This window comes from Cornus florida, unplaced genomic scaffold (assembly GCF_030987335.1).
Source record: "Cornus florida cultivar Cherokee Brave unplaced genomic scaffold, ASM3098733v1 CherokeeBrave_3.0.0_Hap2_Chr07, whole genome shotgun sequence".
In the NCBI taxonomy this organism is placed as follows: domain Eukaryota; kingdom Viridiplantae; phylum Streptophyta; class Magnoliopsida; order Cornales; family Cornaceae; genus Cornus; species Cornus florida.
The window spans coordinates 52,317,411-52,338,154 of NW_026775577.1; the positions used below are offsets into that span (position 1 = coordinate 52,317,411).

At 35.6% G+C, this 20,744-nt stretch overlaps 2 protein-coding genes across 2 annotated transcripts; both read left to right on the plus strand.

Annotated features, from left to right (window-relative positions):
- Positions 1-1,664: 1,664 nt before the first annotated feature.
- LOC132266216 (disease resistance protein L6-like) lies at positions 1,665-16,248 on the plus strand. The gene is made up of 6 exons (XM_059767069.1): positions 1,665-2,051; positions 10,592-10,713; positions 11,458-12,400; positions 12,443-12,553; positions 12,892-13,185; positions 13,279-16,248. The coding sequence occupies exons 1-6, from the start codon at positions 1,665-1,667 to the stop codon at positions 16,246-16,248; spliced, it is 4,827 nt and encodes a 1,608-aa protein (XP_059623052.1).
- Positions 16,249-16,602: 354 nt separating this feature from the next.
- Positions 16,603-18,024, plus strand: LOC132266217 (disease resistance protein L6-like). Its single transcript, XM_059767070.1, has 2 exons — positions 16,603-17,712; positions 17,971-18,024. The coding sequence occupies exons 1-2, from the start codon at positions 16,603-16,605 to the stop codon at positions 18,022-18,024; spliced, it is 1,164 nt and encodes a 387-aa protein (XP_059623053.1).
- Positions 18,025-20,744: the final 2,720 nt, after the last annotated feature.

The window sequence follows — 20,744 nt, forward strand, 5'->3', positions numbered from 1 at the left end:
TTAGAATTCGGGTTCGAATTGGTTTCGATTGTTAGCATTTTAATCTAAGTCCAACCTTTTGAAATTTTTCAACCTAAATTTAACTTTAATTATAAAAAAATTGCCAATCCGGTGTTTCATGCACGCACTAAACATATTGAATTAGACTATCACTTTATCCGTGAACGTGTTGCAGCCCGCACTCATCGAATTTAGTTTGTGTCTTTGAAGGACCAGCTTGCTGATATATTTACCAAAGGATTAGCCAAGCAGCGCTTCTCACATCTCAGTTCCAAACTCGTCTTGCCTCTGTCGTCGCGTTTGCGGGGGTATATTGGATGAATATTCTAGTCTCCATGGATTGTGGGATTACACAATATAAATTAAGGAGAAATATATGAGATTACATACTGTAAATTAGGAGTGTATAGCTAGTTGTTATAATTCTTAGATTGCTTTAATCTTGGGATATGTTTCATTTATCAGTTGTACTCTATTGTATATATATATATGTGATAGCAATACACGAAAATTAGAAATTCTTTGTGATCTTTCATCTAGCCACGGAAACTTAAGAGGAACTTATTTACCCAAAAAACTTAACAGGAACTCATCAGTACCGAGACTCTCCTCTCACACATTGGAAATGGATTCAACGATCTGGTTATGGCTATCTTGTCTCATCACACTTCCTGCAATTCTCCTCACCTTTCTTGTGTTCATTTTGAAGAAGATCATCAACACTTCATTAGTACCTACAGTACCACCTCTGAACACTTCTTCATTATCCACCACTCCAGCTGCAAGATCGGATCAGTATTAATTTTATGAGTTTGTTGACCGTTTTGACGGGCAGATCACATCAAGGGGGCCATTGAGCATAACAATAAAACTTTAGGGAAAATCATTGTAATAAATCTTAAATGTTTCACCTGTATGAGATTTGTCCAAATTTTAGGAAAGGTCAATATAATTTATCCTCATAAAATTATTGTATTGATTGAGAAAGGATGCCGTTTGCTGAACGATGTCCTGGTCAAAAAGAGTTGGGTTGCATATGATCACTATCACGAATCATGTACAGAATGACAGACAAGAAAGTTAAAAACGATGTGAAAATCAAGAGTTAGGTTGCATATCACTGTTACTATGTGAAAGTTAAAAACGATGTGAAAATTAAGAGTTAGGTTGCATATCACTGTTACTATGTGAAAATCAGATCTTAGGGAAGGTCAATTTAATTTATCCTAATAAAAATATTGTATTGATCGAGAAAGGCCACAAAAGGAAGCAACTAAAGAACAAGACCAAGTCCAAGAGATAAGGGGGCCAGACACAAAAACAATATAAGAAAGTCTGCATTTTACTTAAGGATTGCCGTTTGCTATACGATATCCAGGTCAAAAAGGGTTGGATTACACTTCACTATCATGAATCATGTGCCGAATGATAGACAATAAAGTCAAAAACGACGTGAAAATTAAGGGTTGGGTTGCATATCACTGTCACTATGTGAAAATTAAATAATAAACGATGTGACAAAAAGTTAAGTTCCCATCATTTTCATTTCTAGCCACTGAAACTTAACAGGAACTTATATACGGAAAGGAAAAAAACCTTAACAGGAACTCAACAGTACTGAGACTCTCCTCTCACACATTTGAAATGGATTCAACGATCTGTTTATGGCTATCTTGTCTCATAACACTTCCTGCAATTCTCCTCACCTTTTTTGTGTTCGTTTTGAAGAAGATCGTCAACACTTCATTTACACATACAGTACCAGCTCTGAACACTTTTCATTGTCCACCTCTCCAGCTGCAAGACCGGATCAGTATGAAGTGTTCTTGAGTTTCAGAGGCAAGGACACACGTACAAGATTCACTGACCACCTACACAAGGGCCTGAAGGGTGCAGGAATTGACACGTTTCTAGACGATGATGAGCTACATATTGGTGAGGAAATAGGTCCTGAACTTCTCAACGCAATAGAGAATTCCAAGATATCCATCCCCGTCCTTTCCAAAGACTATGCTTCAAGTAAGTGGTGCCTGATTGAGCTCACCAAGATGGTTCTGTTGGGATTTATATGTCCTGGCATAGCAAATTCCTATCTGGATTGTATTGACATATGTTCCTGACATATCTGAAATATTTATGATTTATATAATTGGTGAATTCAATGTATTATGTTTCAATTCACTATGAAATTGATAGTGTCCTGTTAATTACAAGAAATATTTATATATATGTATGTGATGACAATCAATGCATGATATATAAATAGTAATTATAAATTGTTCATAGTCGGTAATTATGGATGGACTCATAATTAATTAAGACTTGAACTGGATCCGCGTTAGGTTGAGATATATTGCGAGAGCCGTCGTATGCAATTACTCCCTATTACCGTCATGGCATTTGACTCATAAGCATGAGAAAAGTATAGACTCTTTTATTAATTAATAATTACTTTGATTTGTTCGGCGGATTCTTCGGGATCCTTAGACCGACACTTTGGGTAGTTATGTAATTAATAGTTAGAGGGTTATATTTTCAATATTTGCATCATTGCTACTTGTATTTATTTTGTATTGATTATGGTTGATCACAAAGTAAATTCGAAGGCCTTCGTGTGTTTTTAGACAAAATGATTTATTATATATTTATTTATTTAAATTATTATTTTTGTCAAACAAATGTTTTATTGTGATCGAGCCAGAAATAATCAAAGGTACCAAAATAAATATATTAATTAAGTAGTCGGATTGATGGCTATATTTATCCGATAACTAATTATGCATAGAGGGGTCAAAGTGCAATATTGACTTAGAGGTTATTTATTATTTAATTGGAGTTCAATTAATTTCTTTTAGTGGAGTAGAAATTAATTTATGAATTAATTGAATTGGGTCCATGGACCGGGCCAATTATTAATTCATTGTAGCCAATAAAATAATAGGCCCAATGGATTCTCACTCATAACCCAACTTGATATTGGAATCATATTAGATTTGAGACATATGAATTAGAGATGGAGAAGGATTTGTTGTTTCCTTTTCTTTATTTTTATGTTGCCTATAAATATACATGGTCTATGTATATTTTAGGGGGTGATTTTTATGAGAAGGAAAAAGGAATAAATTTTCTCTCTCTAGAAAATTAGGGTTTATGTTCTCATCTAATGGAGGCTCCCACAAGCCTAGTTTTCCAAGGTCATTCATGGAGGCATATGAGTGATTCCTAAAGGCAAAACAATTACCAAGAAGATGGAGATCCAAGGAGAATGCATCTAGCAAAAGGGATCTACAATAAGTGAGAACATTCACTTTAGAGGAGAGATCTGAGGTTTACTCAAACCTTGATGTAAGTATTCAATCTTTTAGTTGAATAATACATCATATTTTATTTTATTTTTTTGCATAAAACTTGTCTCTATGTGATGAATCACGATCTATGAATTTAAATCCCTCGAAAGGTTTTTAAAACTAGCACGTTTCCCAACAGTGGTATCAGAGCATGGTTTGATTCATTACTAGAGATCATGATTTTATGAAAATCATCATTCATGGATCCAAAATTATATTCATATATATTTTTATTGATGTATGTTGATGTATGATTTAATATGTTGATATATATTGATACATAATGATGTATGAATAATTGTGAATGAATGATGATGTATGGATGGGCCATGGATGAAGCTTTTGATTTAGCCGTTTGAAAGTTCAATGATGTAATTTATTTTTTCCATTGTATTTCAAGTTGTAAATATTTTTAAAGCCATGCAATATTCATCAAAGGATGCTATGAAGCTTCAAGAAGGTCCAAAAGGGTTAAATTATGCTTCAGTAATTTTCTGGAATTTTTTGGAATTTTTCTGGAATTTTTTGAGGCTTAATTTAATTTTCTGGCATTTTTTTGGATTTTTTGGAATTTTTCCGGCGTTTTTCCGGTGGCCGGAGCTTCGCCGGCGGCGAGAAGGGGCGTCGGAGGTGGCCCGGATCAGGTGTGGCGTCAAGATGGTGAGCCTGGCGCGTGTTCCACACGCGCCAGGAGAGTGCACATGCACGCGCCAGCCAAGGGAGCTTGAACTCCACGCGCGTGAAGGCGCGTGGAGGCGCGTCCCACGCGCCCCAGGCGCGTGGGAGCGCGTGAGTGTGCATTCCACGCACCCCAGGTGCGTGCCGGCGCGTGGGAGCGCGTGGGAGCACGTGCAGCTTGCCCTAGGCGCGTGCCAGCGCGTGTGAGGTCCTCCGGGCTCGTTTCAAGCGGCGTTTTGCTTCTCCTGACGCGTACAAGCTTCCTATGGGTGTTTACAGACAGTTGAAGGATGCCCGTACAGCAAGAATAGTTTTTAAATGTTAAAAGCTGAATCCATTGGCCATTTAATTTGTATGTGATGCATGAAATAATTAATTGCTAATTATTATTGTTCATGCATTGGATCCATGATATTTATTTAAATGGCTTGATTTATATTAATTAAATTATGAAAATTAATTGGATTAGATTACTAATTAATTTGAGGGCACTTATTGGGAAACGAAAAATTATTTTTGTAAATTATTTTTAAAGTGTGCTTCAAATTAAATATTAGTGAATCGTTTAAAGTCCAAATATTTTCTAAATTTAATGTGATTAAAATCAAGACGTTTTGCATGCATTATATCATGTAAATTGAAAACCCTAATTATTAATGACTAAAAATTGAGTGGGAACGGGGATTTTTATACATTACCCCATGGCCTTCGTTATTAAAACCATTGTAATTAGATCTTCAAAAATAAGGCCCCACGCATGATTTGAAGAGTCTTAATATTACAAGAATGGTTGTCTCATGAAAATAAAAATATTAAATGTTCATTGTAATTAGATCTTTAAAAATAAGGCCCTACGCATGATTTAAAGAGTCTAGATTATAATGACAACATATTTAATGTTTTATTTTTTCATTAGAGCATTAATAATGTTATACACTCAATCTAAAATCAATAGTGTTAGCTCCCCAACGGAGTGGTCTACACTAGGTGATTTTAGAAAGGCTAAACATAATCGGGAGTCATTTCATATAGATAGACAAGGAATTGTCTTAAGAGATATGGAGATGATGGGATTTGCCCGCCAATAGCAATAATGAACTTCGCCAACCGAATAAGTTATTGGTGTATTGGTTATCCGATTTTTCATGCAGTGGTTAAGGGACCCACATACTATTTTAATGGAAGTGCTCACCTAATAGTAAATGAATCTCAACAATAGTAATAATGAACTCCTCCAACAGGATAAGTTATTGACATATTGATTGGTTGATTTATTATACTACAGAGTTGAGGGACCCGCATTAATTAAAAGGGATTGTTCACCAATAATGATAATGATCTCTTATTCGATTGAGATTTATTGTATTATGTGGTTAACAAGCTCATTTTAATTTTAAATATGCATGACATTATTAATAGTTCACCTTGCATATTGTATGAATGCATTTATATTCAGATTAATTATGTCTAATCCAGTTTATCTACTTGCTTACATATTCTATGATATTGGACCTTATTTATAATGACTGGAAAATGAACTTAGATATTTTATTCACAACGTAAGGGTACAAAATGTGTTTATTACTCCTATACCTATCTCTTTTACTTTGAGATACCAAATTTGACATTAATGCTTTTAATAAATTAGATAAGGCGAATGATATGACTTGGTGCAATATTCTAGAGTTTAGCTCGAATATACTCCAAAGCTAACATTTGTATTATTTTATTTTCTTCAAGCATCATATTAAATGTCAATGAGATATTTTGGTGAGATTAGATAGAGCATATGCCTAAGTACTGTGTCAAATTTAAATACCATCAAGATAGCCTGATGAACTCCAGTTTGAAATCAAATTTTGGAAAATGATTGTTTATTATTTAAAAATTAGCTGGAGATCAATAAGGCTGACTTGGGTGGTAAGTTTCAAGTTGACATGATTATTGCCTTGTTACCAAACTCATTCGACTCTGTTAGAGTAAACTAAATAAGGAATCAGTTTGAGTTCACACTCGCTGATATTCTTATAGAATTGGTAACAGAAGAAGGGATAATCAAAAGTATGGGCGTTCCTATCAATCTAACCTAGTCTATACCATCTTCTTCTAGGCCCAAGTGGACGGGCAAAGCAAAGAAGAAGGATGATAATAGGACTAGACTAGCACAAAACATGGGTATTCAAAAAGGTTAAAGGGAATAAGGCAGTGTAGGTTGAGGGCGAAGAAACCTGTTTCTTTTGTCGCTAACTAAAACACTAAAGGACAAACTGTTTAAGCAATGACGTGGCATAGGAAAATATATATTTAATCATTGAGCCATGTTATGTGGTTGCGTCTATTAATTCCTGATGGATAGATTCTGGAGCCACTAAACATGTTTGCAATTTATTGTAAGGATTTCAGGAATCCAGAAGCCTTGATGATATGGATATATATTTATCTTTTGACCTGATGCCAAGGTTGTAACTAAGTCAGTGGGAGTATTACATCTGAAATTAGAGAGTATGAGGATATTAGTATTAGAGAACTATCTTTATGCACAGAAGTGAAACGCAATCTCATTCTTATTTCACTTTTGGCTTATAAAAAAACTAGATCGTTATTTTGTAAAACTGGTTTTATAAAATTGAATAGATATGTGATTGCTTCTGGTGTATTGAAAGATGATTAATATACTATAATCACAAGCTCTTAAGATTTGCAGGATGTAGAAACTAATGTTGCATCTTCTAGATTGAATGTTAAGAGAAAATTTGTTATTCCTGACTCATTGTATTTTTGGTGTCTATTTTTGGGTTGTAATCAATCAAAATGAGATTTAAGATTGGTTAAAGAAGGTTTATTACCTAGTGAGGCAGAGGAGCCTAAACCAAACTTGTGAATCTTGTTTTGAAGGATAGATAACTCTAAGGGCTTAATCAGCCAAATGAAATAGACATAAAGAACAATTGGAGTCGGTACACACGTACACGTGTAGTCTTATGAACATCCAATCAAGATTACTCACGTTTTGGATAAATTTACCTGTTGCGACACAAGTCTTATACTTTTGGTATATTCCGAGAGGGTCAAGACTGATGTGGAGCTCAGATTAGGTAAACTTATCAAGACACTTCGATCTGATCGAGTATTTGAGTATTTCTTGGGATAGTGCAAAGACTATATGGTCAATGAGGGTGATGTGTACCAGTTTTCCGCAATTGACGCTAAATTAATTTAGGTGTCAAATAGGAATAACAGAATTCCACTTAACATGGTTAGATCTATGATCAGTAATGCCACATTATCTCTTTCATTTAAGAGTTTAGCGTTAATGACATCGATGCGCATTATGAACTGCATTCCATCTTAGTCTGTCTCAAGGATACCGTTGAGCTGTGTTTTTGACTAAATATTAGTTTGAATCATATGCACATATGGGGTAGTCTTGCACACGTGCGTTTGATATGGACAAGTAAGTTGGAATCAGATCATAGGCATGCTAGATTTGATAGCTACTCTAAATGTCACTGGGATGGATTATTTTATGATCTCAAAGATAAAAGTTGATTGTTTTCACTCACTGTTTATCTATAGGAGAATCATATTATGAATCACATACCTAGTAGCATAATGTTAGAGAATTTGGTATGAGTACCAGATGTACCACATGTAAACACACTTATTATAGAGATTGAGAATATATGAATTCCCTATTGATGCGTTAGCATCATCTACTACACAGATTCTTGCATCGGTACATTGATGTAGTGGGAGGATTATCATCTAATTCGACAGAATCATGTTTTTAGGTGAGACCATTATGGACATCCCTGTTAAACATGAGTTGGACCCAGTAAGCTACACGGAAGCGTGAACCGATGTGGATACAGATCGTTTTGGTGAGTTACTATGAAATCAGAGTTGGAATCTATATATTCTAATAAATTCTGGGATCTTGTAGAACTTTCTAGTAGGGTGATTCCTATGGAAGGCAAGTTAATCTACAAAAAGATACCAGAAGATTTCTTAGTGAATAAATCATGAGTGTACAAGGGAATGTCATTATTTTTCTTAATTCTATATATTGATGACATCCTACTCATTTATAATGACGTGGAAGTTTTGTCATCAATTAAAAGGTAGTTGTTCAATTACTTTTAAATGAAGGAATTTCAAGATGTAAGCTATATTCCTAGGATCAAGCTTTTGCAAGATCAGGTTAAAAGGAAAATAGGCTTATCTTAATAATCCTACATTGATAAAGTTTTGACCAGGTTTGGTATGCATAACTCAAAGAATGAGTTCTTGCTTTATTGATATGGATCGCTCTCTCTAGTAACTAGTTTTTCAAGACTAGCAGAGGAGATTGAGCAAATGAGACTGGAACAATATGTTTCGGCATATGAGAGTCTCATATATGCCATGGTCTATACCAAACAGGACATCCGCTACATAGTAGGGATAGTCAGTAGAGATCAGTCCAATACTGGACTTGACAACTGGTCTATTGTGAAAAATATCATTAAGTACCTAAGGAGAATCAATGATATCATACTCATTTATGGATGTGATGATATGGTCCTAGTCAGGTATGCTAGTTCTGAGTTTCAATCAGAAGTAGATACTATGAGGTTCATGACTTAGTGTATGTTCACTTAATGGAAGAGAAATCAGTTGGTAGATTGTCAAGCAGATTTCAACTGTTGACTCAAACCTGCAGGTGGAACATATTGCAGCCTTAAAGGTGGCAATATAAGCCTATTGGTTTGATCTCACTGATTTAGAGGTTGTGGAGCATACTAGCCTGCCTATCGAGCTATATTGTGACAATAGTGCAGAAGTAGTCCAAACCAATGACCCAAGGTTCCATAGAGGAACAAGATACACTGAGAGGAAGTATCATGTTCGACATGATATTGTCCGGCAAGAAAATGCACTTGTAGTTAAAACATTGCATTGGAACACAACTTTGTTGATCCATTATCAAAGGTGTCATTGATCAATAATTTTGATCATCATCTGGATAACATTGGAGTTAGGTGCAATTTGAATTGGCTATGAGGGCAAGTGGGAGCTGTTGGGATTTATATGCCCTGGCATAGCAAATTCCTATCTGGATTGTATTGACATATGTTCCTGACATATCTGAAATATTTATGATTTATATAATTGGTGAATTCAATGTATTATGTTTCAATTCACTATGAAATTGATAGTGTCCTGTTAATTACAAGAAATATTTATATATATGTATGTGATGACAATCAATGCATGATATATAAATAGTAATTATAAATTGTTCATAGTCGGTAATTATGGATGGACTCATAATTAATTAAGACTTGAACTGGATCCGCGTTAGGTTGAGATATATTGCGAGAGCCGTCGTATGCAATTACTCCCTATTACCGTCATGGCATTTGACTCATAAGCATGAGAAAAGTATAGACTCTTTTATTAATTAATAATTACTTTGATTTGTTCGGCGGATTCTTCGGGATCCTTAGACCAACACTTTGGGTAGTTATGTAATTAATAGTTAGAGGGTTATATTTTCAATATTTGCATCATTGCTACTTGTATTTATTTTGTATTGATTATGGTTGATCACAAAGTAAATTCGAAGGCCTTCGTGTGTTTTTAGACAAAATGATTTATTATATATTTATTTATTTAAATTATTATTTTTGTCAAACAAATGTTTTATTGTGATCGAGTCAGAAATAATCAAAGGTACCAAAATAAATATATTAATTAAGTAGTCGGATTGATGGCTATATTTATCCGATAACTAATTATGCATAGAGGGGTCAAAGTGCAATATTGACTTAGAGGTTATTTATTATTTAATTGGAGTTCAATTAATTTCTTTTAGTGGAGTAGAAATTAATTTATGAATTAATTGAATTGGGTCCATGGACCGGGCCAATTATTAATTCATTGTAGCCAATAAAATAATAGGCCCAATGGATTCTCACTCATAGCCCAACTTGATATTGGAATCATATTAGATTTGAGACATATGAATTAGAGATGGAGAAGGATTTGTTGTTTCCTTTTCTTTATTTTTATGTTGCCTATAAATATACATGGTCTATGTATATTTTAGGGGGTGATTTTTATGAGAAGGAAAAAGGAATAAATTTTCTCTCTCTAGAAAATTAGGGTTTATGTTCTCATCTAATGGAGGCTCCCACAAGCCTAGTTTTCCAAGGTCATTCATGGAGGCATATGAGTGATTCCTAAAGGCAAAACAATTACCAAGAAGATGGAGATCCAAGGAGAATGCATCTAGCAAAAGGGATCTACAATAAGTGAGAACATTCACTTTAGAGGAGAGATCTGAGGTTTACTCAAACCTTGATGTAAGTATTCAATCTTTTAGTTGAATAATACATCATATTTTATTTTATTTTTTTGCATAAAACTTGTCTCTATGTGATGAATCAAGATCTATGAATTTAAATCCCTCGAAAAGTTTTTAAAACTAGCACGTTTCCCAACAGGTTCAGTGTAGGAGGACTTTGTCGCATATCATATTACCCATTTTTTACGATGTCGAACTGTCCGATGTGAAAAAACAGGCAGGGAGTTACGAAAAGGCCTTCCAGGAACACCAGAAGAACTTTGATAGTGCTACTGTGGAGGAGTGGAAGAAGGCCTTGAGGAAGGTTGGACGATTGAAGGGATGGGAAGTGAAGAATCGGTAATTTTCTGATTCTTTTCCTTTTATGTAAATTTTCCTTATTAGTACCACCAACTATGAACTTGTTTGCTTCAGTTCTTTCATGTTAGGCACTAGTTTTGAATTTGTTTACAAACAACAGCTTCTTGCAAATTGTTAATCAAATGAATTTTGAATCTAATTTCTACTTTTCAGTTTTTTTTGAGAATAGAGAACAACTGTTGAAAATTTAAGGAAAACTACATATAGGTAGAGTTAGGAGTCCTAAATCGAGTAGGCCAAAATTATTTAGGGATTATTACATATAAATAGTGCTAATGACTTATATTTACCATATAATAGAGTCAAAGTTTCATAGTTTCTAAAAAATAAAGTTGACCAAAATGTTGATATGGATATGAAAAATCACTGTTTACCATATTAAGATACCACTTTTTAGCATATAAGTACTACTCTTTGTGCACGGAGGTACCCACTTTTATGCATCAGGTATCATTTTTATGTTTTTTTGTGCATCATGTATCATTTTTATTTTGTGCATAAAGGTACCTCTTTTATTCATACAAGTACGTAGAACCTGCATGCACTAAAAGTGGTACTTAAGTGAGAGTAAACAGTATTTTTTCATGCCTTCATTTTTTTTGAAACTATGAGACTTTGACTCCACCAAATAGTAAATATAGGTCATTAGCACCATTTATATGTAATATTTCCAATTATTTATTATTTTTCCCATACATAAATTATATCAATTATGTTTGGCAGGCATGAAACAAAGCTGATAGATGAGGTTATTTCAAGGGTATTGGAAGAAGTAAGAGGGAACTCGGTGGTTGAAAATGAATGCTTAGTTGGAATTGAAGGTCATGTAGAAGAAATGATGAAATTGTTGAGTGTTAATTCCAAAGATGTAAGGATTGTGGGAATCCATGGAATGGGAGGAATTGGCAAGACCACTATAGCCAAGGTCATCTACCACCAACTCTCCCAACATTTTGTATCATGTTGCTTCCTTGCAGATGTTAGAAAAACAGAACAACACAAAGGTATTGTTCATTTGCAAAACCAACTTATATCAAACATCTTAAAACGGAGATGTCTTGATGTTAGTACCATGGATGAAGGAATTAATGCCATCAAAAAGAGATTTTCTAAAAAGAAAGTTCTTGTTGTCATTGATGATGTCAGTCACAAAATTCATCTTCATGCGCTTGTGGGAAAGTGTGATTGGTTTGGTTCAGGAAGTAGGATAATTGTCACAACTAGGGACAAAGAAATTCTAAATTCAACTGAGGTCAATTGGACTTATGAACCAAAGGAACTGGATTCTAATCAATCTCTTCAACTTTTCAGCTGGAATGCTTTTAGAAGGGTCCATCCCCCAAAAGACTATCATACTCTCTCTAGAAATGTTGTTTCCACTACTGGAGGGTTGCCTTTGGCTCTTGAGGTTATTGGCTCTTTTTTATCTGGCAAGGGAAAAGAAGTATGGAAAGATACCTTGAAGAAGTTGAAAAGAATGCCAGATGGCCATGTGCAGAAGAAGCTGAGAATAAGTTACGAAGCATTAGAATATGAGCAACAACAGATATTTCTCGATATTGCATGTCTTTTCATTGGAGTTGATAAAAGAATTGCTTTTCATATGTGGGATGACTGCAATTTTTATCCGGAAAATGGGATTGAAGTTCTTCGCCATATGTCATTGGTGAAAATTGGAAGTAACAATGAGTTAATGATGCACGATTAGGTTAGAGACCTTGGTAGGGATATTGTCCGTCAAGAAAACTTTATGGATCCGGGGAAGCGTAGTAGGGTGTGGTCTCATAAAGAAGCCTTCGACATACTGGAGAGTCTTACAGTAAGATCCAACTCCTTCCCTTATTAAGCATTAATTTTCTTGTCATTGTTTTTTTTTTTTTTAACAAAGTAAGAAAGGTTAAAAGTTAGATTAGTAAATGTAAAGAGTCGAAGTCTGGCACTTCAAAGTCCACCGAATGCACTAATCCACTCGGCTATCGAGGCATCTGCATTTTCTTGTCACCTTAGTAACACAATTATGTATGAACAACTCAAAAGTTGAAATTAATAAAAACTGAAATTCTTGAGGGTGAGTATCGTCATTAGTGCTAGTTTTTGTGCCCATAATAATTATAACCTTAGTATATTTTTTACTTATCTAAGGTTCTCTTTTGGCAGGGAACAAGGAAGATTGAAGCTCTCTTTGTTGACTTTGGATTAGAGTCACAGGTTGCACGTTGTCTTACAAATGAAGAATTTGCAAACCTATCTAATATAAGGTTCCTTCAAGTTGGCAATGCAAAGCTGGATGGAGATTTTAAGCGACTTCTTTTAAAGTTAAGATGGCTTCACTGGAACGGATGCCCAGAAATTTTTAGACCAACCAATTTTCATCTAAAGAATCTGGTCATTCTTGATTTATCACGGAGCGAGGAGGTCACAGAAGCCTGGAAGGGTTGGAATCATATCAAGGTTTCACCAATTTCTCTACTTTTATTTCGTGTGTCTCATCACATAATTCTTTGTAATTGATCCTAAGCAATTCTTTTTTTCCTTATTTTGTAGATTGCAAGAAAGTTGAAAGTTCTAAATCTCACGAGTTGCAAATACATGGTTAGAACTCCTGACTTCTCGGCATATGCAACTCTGGAAAGGTTGATTCTTGAAGGTTGTGAGAATTTGGTTCATATTGACCCATCAATTGGGTATCTCAAGAGTCTAGTTTTCTTAAATGTGAAGAATTGTGCTAAACTGAAACGGCTGCCTCCGGAATTTGATTATGTGGAAGCTTTAACGGAGCTCCTCATCGATCGTACTTCTATTCAAGAAGTCCCTATTGGTAGAGGTGTTTTGAAGAAGCTTGAAATTCTTAGTGCCACTTCTTGTTGTTCATTAACTCAAATTTCTACTTCAATCGGTTACTTAACATCTCTATCGGACCTTACATTAGATTATTCACCAATCACTGAACTACCAAACTCAATTGGTTCACTAGTAAAATTGCAATGCTTGTCATTAAGGAATTGCGAATTAGAAGAACTTCCAGAATCCATTGGGAAATTAGAGTCATTAATTGAGATGCACTTGTCAGGAGAAAATTTTAGACAATTACCTGATTCCTTTGGCAACCTAAAAAGTTTGAGAATTCTTAAGATTAAATGCCAGAATCTGAAGGAAATTAGGAGCCTTGGAAGATTGAAATCCTTGGAATTTTTGGTTGTGAGTTGTTGCATATCATTGGAAACATTGCCTGATCTATCAAACTTGAAATTACTGGAAAAATTAAAGCTCAAAGGGTGCAAGAAGCTACATGAGATTAAGGGTCTTAAGGGTTTGAAATCCTTGAAGATGCTGGACTTTTCATTGTGCACGGCCTTGGAGGGGATACATGATCTATCAAACTCTGAAATGCTAGAAGAATTAAACCTTTGCGACTGCCAGAAATTACATGAAATTGAGTGTCTTAAGGCTTTGAAATCCTTGAAGATGCTGGACTTGTCAGGTTGCACAACCTTAGAGAGGATACCTGATCTATCGAACATGAAAATGCTGAAAAAATTAAATTTCTACAACTGCCAGAAGCTACATGAGATTGAGGGTCTTAAGGATTTGAAATCCTTGAAGATGCTAGACTTGTCATTGTGCACGGCCTTGGAGAGGTTACCTGATCTATCGAAGATGGAAATGCTAGAAAAATTAAAATCCTGCAACTGCCAGAAGCTACATGAGGTTGACGGTCTTAAGGATTTGAAATCCTTGAAGATGCTGGACTTGTCAGGTTGCACAGCCTTAGAGAGGTTACAAGATCTATCAAACTCTAAACTGCTGGAAGAATTATACCTCTACAACTGCCTGAAGCTACATGAGATTGAGGGTCTTGAGGCTTTGGAATCCTTGATGATGCTGGACTTGTCAAGCTGCATAGCCTTAAAGAGGTTACCTGATCTTTCAAACTTAGAAAGGCTGGAAGAATTAAAGCTTGCCGGGTGCCAGATGCTACAAGAGATTGAGGGTCTTACATCTTCGAAATCCTTGAAGATGCTGGACTTGTCAGGTTGCACAGCCTTAGAGAGGTTACCTGATCTATCAAACGGGGAAATGCTGGAAGAATTAAAGCTCGCCGGGTGCTTGAAGCTACATGAGATCGAGGGTCTCAAGGCTTTGAAATCGTTGAAGATGACGGACTTGACAGGTTGCACAGCCTTAGAGAGGTTACCTGATGTATTGAACGTGGAAATGCTGGAAGAATTAAAGCTCACCGGGTGCGAGATGCTACATGAGATTGAGGGTATTATGAGTCTGAAATCCTTGAAGATGCTGAACTTGTCAGGTTGCACAACCTTAGAGAGGTTACCTGATCTATCGAGCATGGAAATGCTGGATGAACTAAAGCTCATTGGGTGTCTGAAGCTACACGAGATTGAGGGTCTTAAGGCTTTGAAATCGTTGAAGATGATGGACTTGTCGGGTTGCACAGTCTTAGAGAGGTTACCTGATCTATCGAAAATGGAAATGCTGGAAGAACTAAAGCTCGTAGGGTGCGAGAAGCTCCATGAGATTAAGGGTCTTGAGACTTTGAAATCCTTGAAGATGCTGGACTTGTCAGGTTGCACAGCCTTAGAGAGGTTACCTGATGTATTGAACGTGGAAATGCTGGAAGAATTAAAGCTCACCGGGTGCGAGATGCTACATGAGATTGAGGGTCTTATTAGTTTGAAATTTTTGAAGATGCTGAACTTGTCAGGTTGCACAACCTTAGAGAGGTTACCTGATCTATCGAACATGGAAATGCTAGATGAACTAAAGCTCGTCGGGTGCCTGAAGCTACATGAGATTGAGGGTCTTAAGGCTTTGAAATCGTTGAAGATGATGGACTTGTCGGGTTGCACAATCTTAAAGAGGTTACCTGATCTATCGAAAATGGAAATGCTGGAAGAACTAAAGCTCGTAGGGTGCGAAAAGCTCCATGAGATTAATGGTCTTGAGGCTTTGAAATCCTTGAAGATGCTGGATTTGTCAGGTTGCACAGCCTTAGAGAGGTTACCCGATCTATTGAATAATTCATTGTTCACCTCTCCACCTGCAGAATGGGACTATGAAGTGTTTCTGAGTTTCAGAAGTGAAGACCCTTGTAAAACCTTCACGGACTACCTCTACACTGACCTTGGGGAAGCAGGAATTCGCACGTTTAGAGACGACGATGAGCTTCGCATTGGAGAGAAAATAGGTCCTGAGCTTCTCGAGGCAATACAGCACTCAAAGATATCCATCCCTGTCTTTTCCAAACACTATGCTTCAAGTAAGTGGTGCCTGCTTGAGCTCACCCAGATGGTTGAGTGTAAGAGGTCTTTCGGGCAGATGATATTACCCATATTCTACGACGTCGAACCATCCGATGTGCAACACCAGACGGGGAGTTACGAACAGGCCTTCCAGGAACACGAGAAGAAATATGATAGTACTACTGTGAAGGGATGGAAGAAAGCCTTGAGGGAGGTTGGAGAATTGAGCGGATGGAATGTCAAGAATAGGTAATTGTATATATTTATTTATATATACTGATGTTGCTATTTTAACATTTCTGATTATTTTCCTTTAATGTAGATTTTTCTTACTACAACAAAACCAACCATGAACTTCCTTGGTTCAGTTCTCTCAAATTAGACACTAGTTTAACTTAGTTTACAAACAATGGTTTTTGACAAATTGTTCATCAAATGAATTTTGAAGCTGCTTTCTATTTTTCAGCTTTCTGAGAATATACAACTACTGTTGAAATTTAAATTACGTAGGCCATATATATTTATCGTTTTTCCTATAAATACATATATGTGTGTATGTGTATGTGTGTGTGTGTGTGTGTGTGTGTGTGTGTGTATGACATCAATAATGTTTGGCAGGCATCAAGGAGAACTGGTAAAGGAGGTTGTTTCAAAGGTATGGGGAGAGCTGAGAAGGAATCACTCATTGGTTGTAAATGAAACCTTAGTTGGAATTGGTGATCACGTAGAAGAAATGTTGACATTATTGAGCGTTAATTCCAGTAATGTAAGGATTGTGGGAATCTACGGAATGGGAGGAATTGGCAAGACCACTATTGCCAAGGTCATCTATAACCAACTCTCCCAACATTTTGATTCCTGTTGCTTCCTTGCAGATGTTAGAGAAACAGCACAACACAAGGGTCTTGTTCATTTGCAAAACCAACTTATATCTAACATCTTAACACAAAGATGTGCTGACATTAGTACTGTGGATGAAGGAACTAATGTAATCAAAGAGAGATTTTCTGGGAAGAAAGTTCTTGTTGTCGTTGATGATGCCGATCACAGAGATCATCTTCAAGCACTTGCACTTGTGGGAAAGTGTGAGTGGTTTGGTTCAGGAAGTAGGATAATTGTCACAACTAGGAAAAAAGAGATTCTAAATCCGACTGAGGTCAATTGGTGGACTTACGAACCAAAGGAATTGGATTTTAATCAATCTCTTCAACTTTTCAGCAGACATGCTTTTAGAACGGACCGTCCCCCACAATACTATGATATTCTCTCTATGGATGTTGTGTTCACTGCTGGAGGCTTGCCTTTGGTTCTTGAGATTATTGGTTCTTTTTTATCTGGCAAGGGAAAAGAGGCATGGGAAGATACATTAAAGCAGTTGGAAAGAATACCGGTGCAGCATAAGCTGATTATAAGTTTCAGAGCATTAGAAACTGCACAAAAAAATATATTTCTCGACATTGCATGTCTTTTCACTGGAGTAGATAGAAGAATTGCTCTTCACATGTGGAATGGTTGCGGATTTTATCCAGAACATGAAATTGAAGTTCTTCGTCTCATGTCATTGGTGAAAATAGGAGATAACAATGAGCTAATGATACATGATCTGCTTAGAGACCTTGGTAGGGAAATTGTCTGTCAAGAAAGTGTTATGGAGCCGGGGAAGCGTAGTAGGGTATGGTTTCATGAGGACGCCTATCACATATTGAACCATCATACGGTAAGTTCCAACTCCTTCATGAATAGATGCCCCTTATTAAGCAATGATTTTATTGTCACATTACTAACACAATTATGTATGAACTACTCAAAAGTTGAAATAAAAACTGGAAATTCCTCAAAGAGAGTGAATATCATCATTAATACTAGTTTTTGAGTCCATCATAATTATAGCCCTAGTATATTTTAACTTATCTAATGGTTCTCTTTTGGCAGGGAACAAGACACATTGAAGCTCTTTGTGTTAACTTTGAATTAGAGTCACAGGCATGCTGTCTTACGAATGAAGAATTTGCACACCTACCTAATCTAAGGTTCCTTCAAATAGACTTTGCAAACCTGGATGGAGATTTTAAGGGTCTTCTTTCAAAGTTAAGATGGCTTCGCTGGAACGGATGCCCTCAAATTTTTAGACCAACCAATTTTCATCTAAAGAATCTGGTCATTCTTGATTTATCACAGAGCAAGGTCACAGAAGACTGGGAGGGTTGGAATTATATCAAGGTTTCATCAATTTCTCTGCTTTTGTTTCATGTATCTCATCACATAATTCTGTGTAATTGATTCTAAGCAATTCTCTTTTTCCTTATTTTGCAGATTGCAACAAAGTTGAAAGTTCTAAATCTCACAGGTTGTGCTGACATGGTTAGAACTCCTGACTTCTCAGCATATGCAAGTTTAGAAAGATTGATTCTTGAAGACTGCAAGAATTTGGTTCATATTGACCCATCAATTAGGTATCTCAAGAGTCTAGTTTTCTTAAATGTGAAGAATTGTGCTAAACTCAACAGACTGCCTCGGGAATTTGTTTATTTGGAGGCTTCGATGGAGCTCCTCATCGATGGTACTTCTATACAAGAAGTCTCTATTGGTGGAGGTGTTATGAAGAAATTGCAGGGTGTCAGATTTTAGTGTTTAACATGCAACCTGATGGCATGGTAATTATATATGTTCTACGGTTGTATTTGTTTGATGGTTTTTTCCATAATTGATTGTTAATTGTGATTTGTTTCTCTGTTCCTTTTTAGGTAATTGATTAAAAATCCATGTCAGTTATCAATTATCGTTGTAGAAGTATATTGCACACTAGTATTTAGGCAGTTGGAATAAAGGTTTTTGGTGTTTATCCGTATATTATATGGTTGATTAGGAGCATGGTAGTCTCTGGTGTGTAAGTTAGAAGAGTTTGGTTTCAGGGACACATTGTGAAAAAGCTGAAGTTAACAACAATCATGCTATTTCTCTAATAAATTAAATCCATTGAAACTGTAGATATTTTATTAATAATATTCTTTTTTGTTTTTACAGCTTCGTATGGATGATTTGTTCTTTTAACCCTTTTCCTAAAAGTATTCTCTTTTAGTAGACTCTCTTCTATTATATTAATAGTTGTTCAGAACAATATATGGAATGACATTGTATTTCTTATGAATTGATGGTTTTTATAGGTCTTTCCCTATTACTCTCTATAAAATTGTTGGTAATATTGCATCGAAGATATTAGGATGCTACTGAGACAGACAGAACAATTAAACAGAAATTGAATACGAGGGTGATTATTTTGATAAATGGTAAAATTGACATGTAACCTCCTCCCCTCAACCCAACAATAAGATATGATTTCTTCTAATGTACAACATAGACACGTGTTTGCTGATTATGACACCTTAAGATAAGTTGGAGGATTTCAATCAAGCTGGTGATCTTCAGATGTTCCTTCCTCCATAGGCTCCATGTAAATTTCTCAAACTTTTGACACAAACATCTTTGCATTTGAGTTTCTTGCAGAGTGTTAGCGTAGCATTAAAATATTCAGCTGCATGCAGAAGTTATTTTTCATCTCTTGAATTTTGTATTTAAGTCTCTAAAACTTTAAACATTGATGCTTGCTCTCGTCTTTATGAAAAGTTTCAACCTTTTGGACTTTATGTTTTCATTTCACTTCTATGGATCAAATTATGAAATTCGATCAATTAACTTCTTTCTCACTTTATATTTTCAGTCCACTTAGATGGGACAGTCAAATTTGATTGAGTAGTCTTTCACTAATGCTTTGTTCACTTCTGTGGTTTGATGAATCTTGCATATCTGAATGGTTTACAAGATTGCTTGATCACTATATTTTGCTCACTTTGGACAATCATTTCAGTTCACTCTTGTTCAGTGTTTGTTCTGTTCACAATTGTTATTGGCTTTCATCTTGTTCACTCTTGTTGAATGCTTGTTCAGTGTGCATAACCAGTGATGACTGTGTTTATATTATATTTGCTTGAACGTAGATTTCAAATGTTTGCTCTCTAATGACTATGCTATGGTTGAGTGGTATTTTCGGTTGCTTAACCAATTTTAATTTCGTTTCGTAGATTTGGTTGCTGTTGATGCCCATCCATCCATCTTTGTTGCACTTGATTGTTGAAGCTGTGAGGGTTGGTTTTTTATGCTAGCTGCTGCTATCATCAACTCTGTGTTGGTGTCATTTGATGTGTACGTTCTGCTCTTCACTTGACCTTTCGTCTAATCATTGACTCTTGCTGCTCTCGACTATTCTTTGGTGTCACTTGGATGATGCTGCTCTGTTAGTTATTATTTTGACTAGTGGTTCTCTTCTTTAGTTGGCTTAATTTGGATGATGTTGCTGCTCCACTTATCTTTGGTTAATTTGACAGATCTGATACGCATACCATTGTGCTTAATTTCCTCAGCCTTGTATATTGTACATTTGTCAGTTTGGTGGCATGTTATAGTTTGATCTCTACTTTTTTTTTTATTTTTTTGTGCATTTCCAATAGTTATTGGAGATGCACAAATTTTTTTGTATGTACAGTGTTGTATAATTTTTTGGACTTATGGTACCAGCAGTGCACTACACTGTTTTATATATATATATATATATATATCGACTGAGGTTATACAAAACAATTGTTATTACATTTTTTTTTTTTTTTTTAGCCAAACTATTTTGTTATAAGGTTGGAAAGGAACAGTTTCAATCAAAGGCTGGTCATTTGTTTTATTATTATTATTATTATTTTT

What these genes read in the sequence shown, in the direction of transcription:
- LOC132266216 (XM_059767069.1), top strand. Translation starts at nt 1,665, where the DNA reads ATGGCTATCTTGTCTCATAACACTTCCTGCAATTCTCCTCACCTTTTT. An exon ending in GGATGGGAAGTGAAGAATCG is followed by an intron (nt 10,714 to 11,457) that starts GTAATTTTCTGA and finishes TATGTTTGGCAG; the next exon opens with GCATGAAACAAAGCTGATAG. An exon ending in AGGGTTGGAATCATATCAAG is followed by an intron (nt 13,186 to 13,278) that starts GTTTCACCAATT and finishes CTTATTTTGTAG; the next exon opens with ATTGCAAGAAAGTTGAAAGT.
- LOC132266217 (XM_059767070.1), top strand. Translation starts at nt 16,603, where the DNA reads ATGTTTGGCAGGCATCAAGGAGAACTGGTAAAGGAGGTTGTTTCAAAG. An exon ending in ACATATTGAACCATCATACG is followed by an intron (nt 17,713 to 17,970) that starts GTAAGTTCCAAC and finishes ACTTTGAATTAG; the next exon opens with AGTCACAGGCATGCTGTCTT.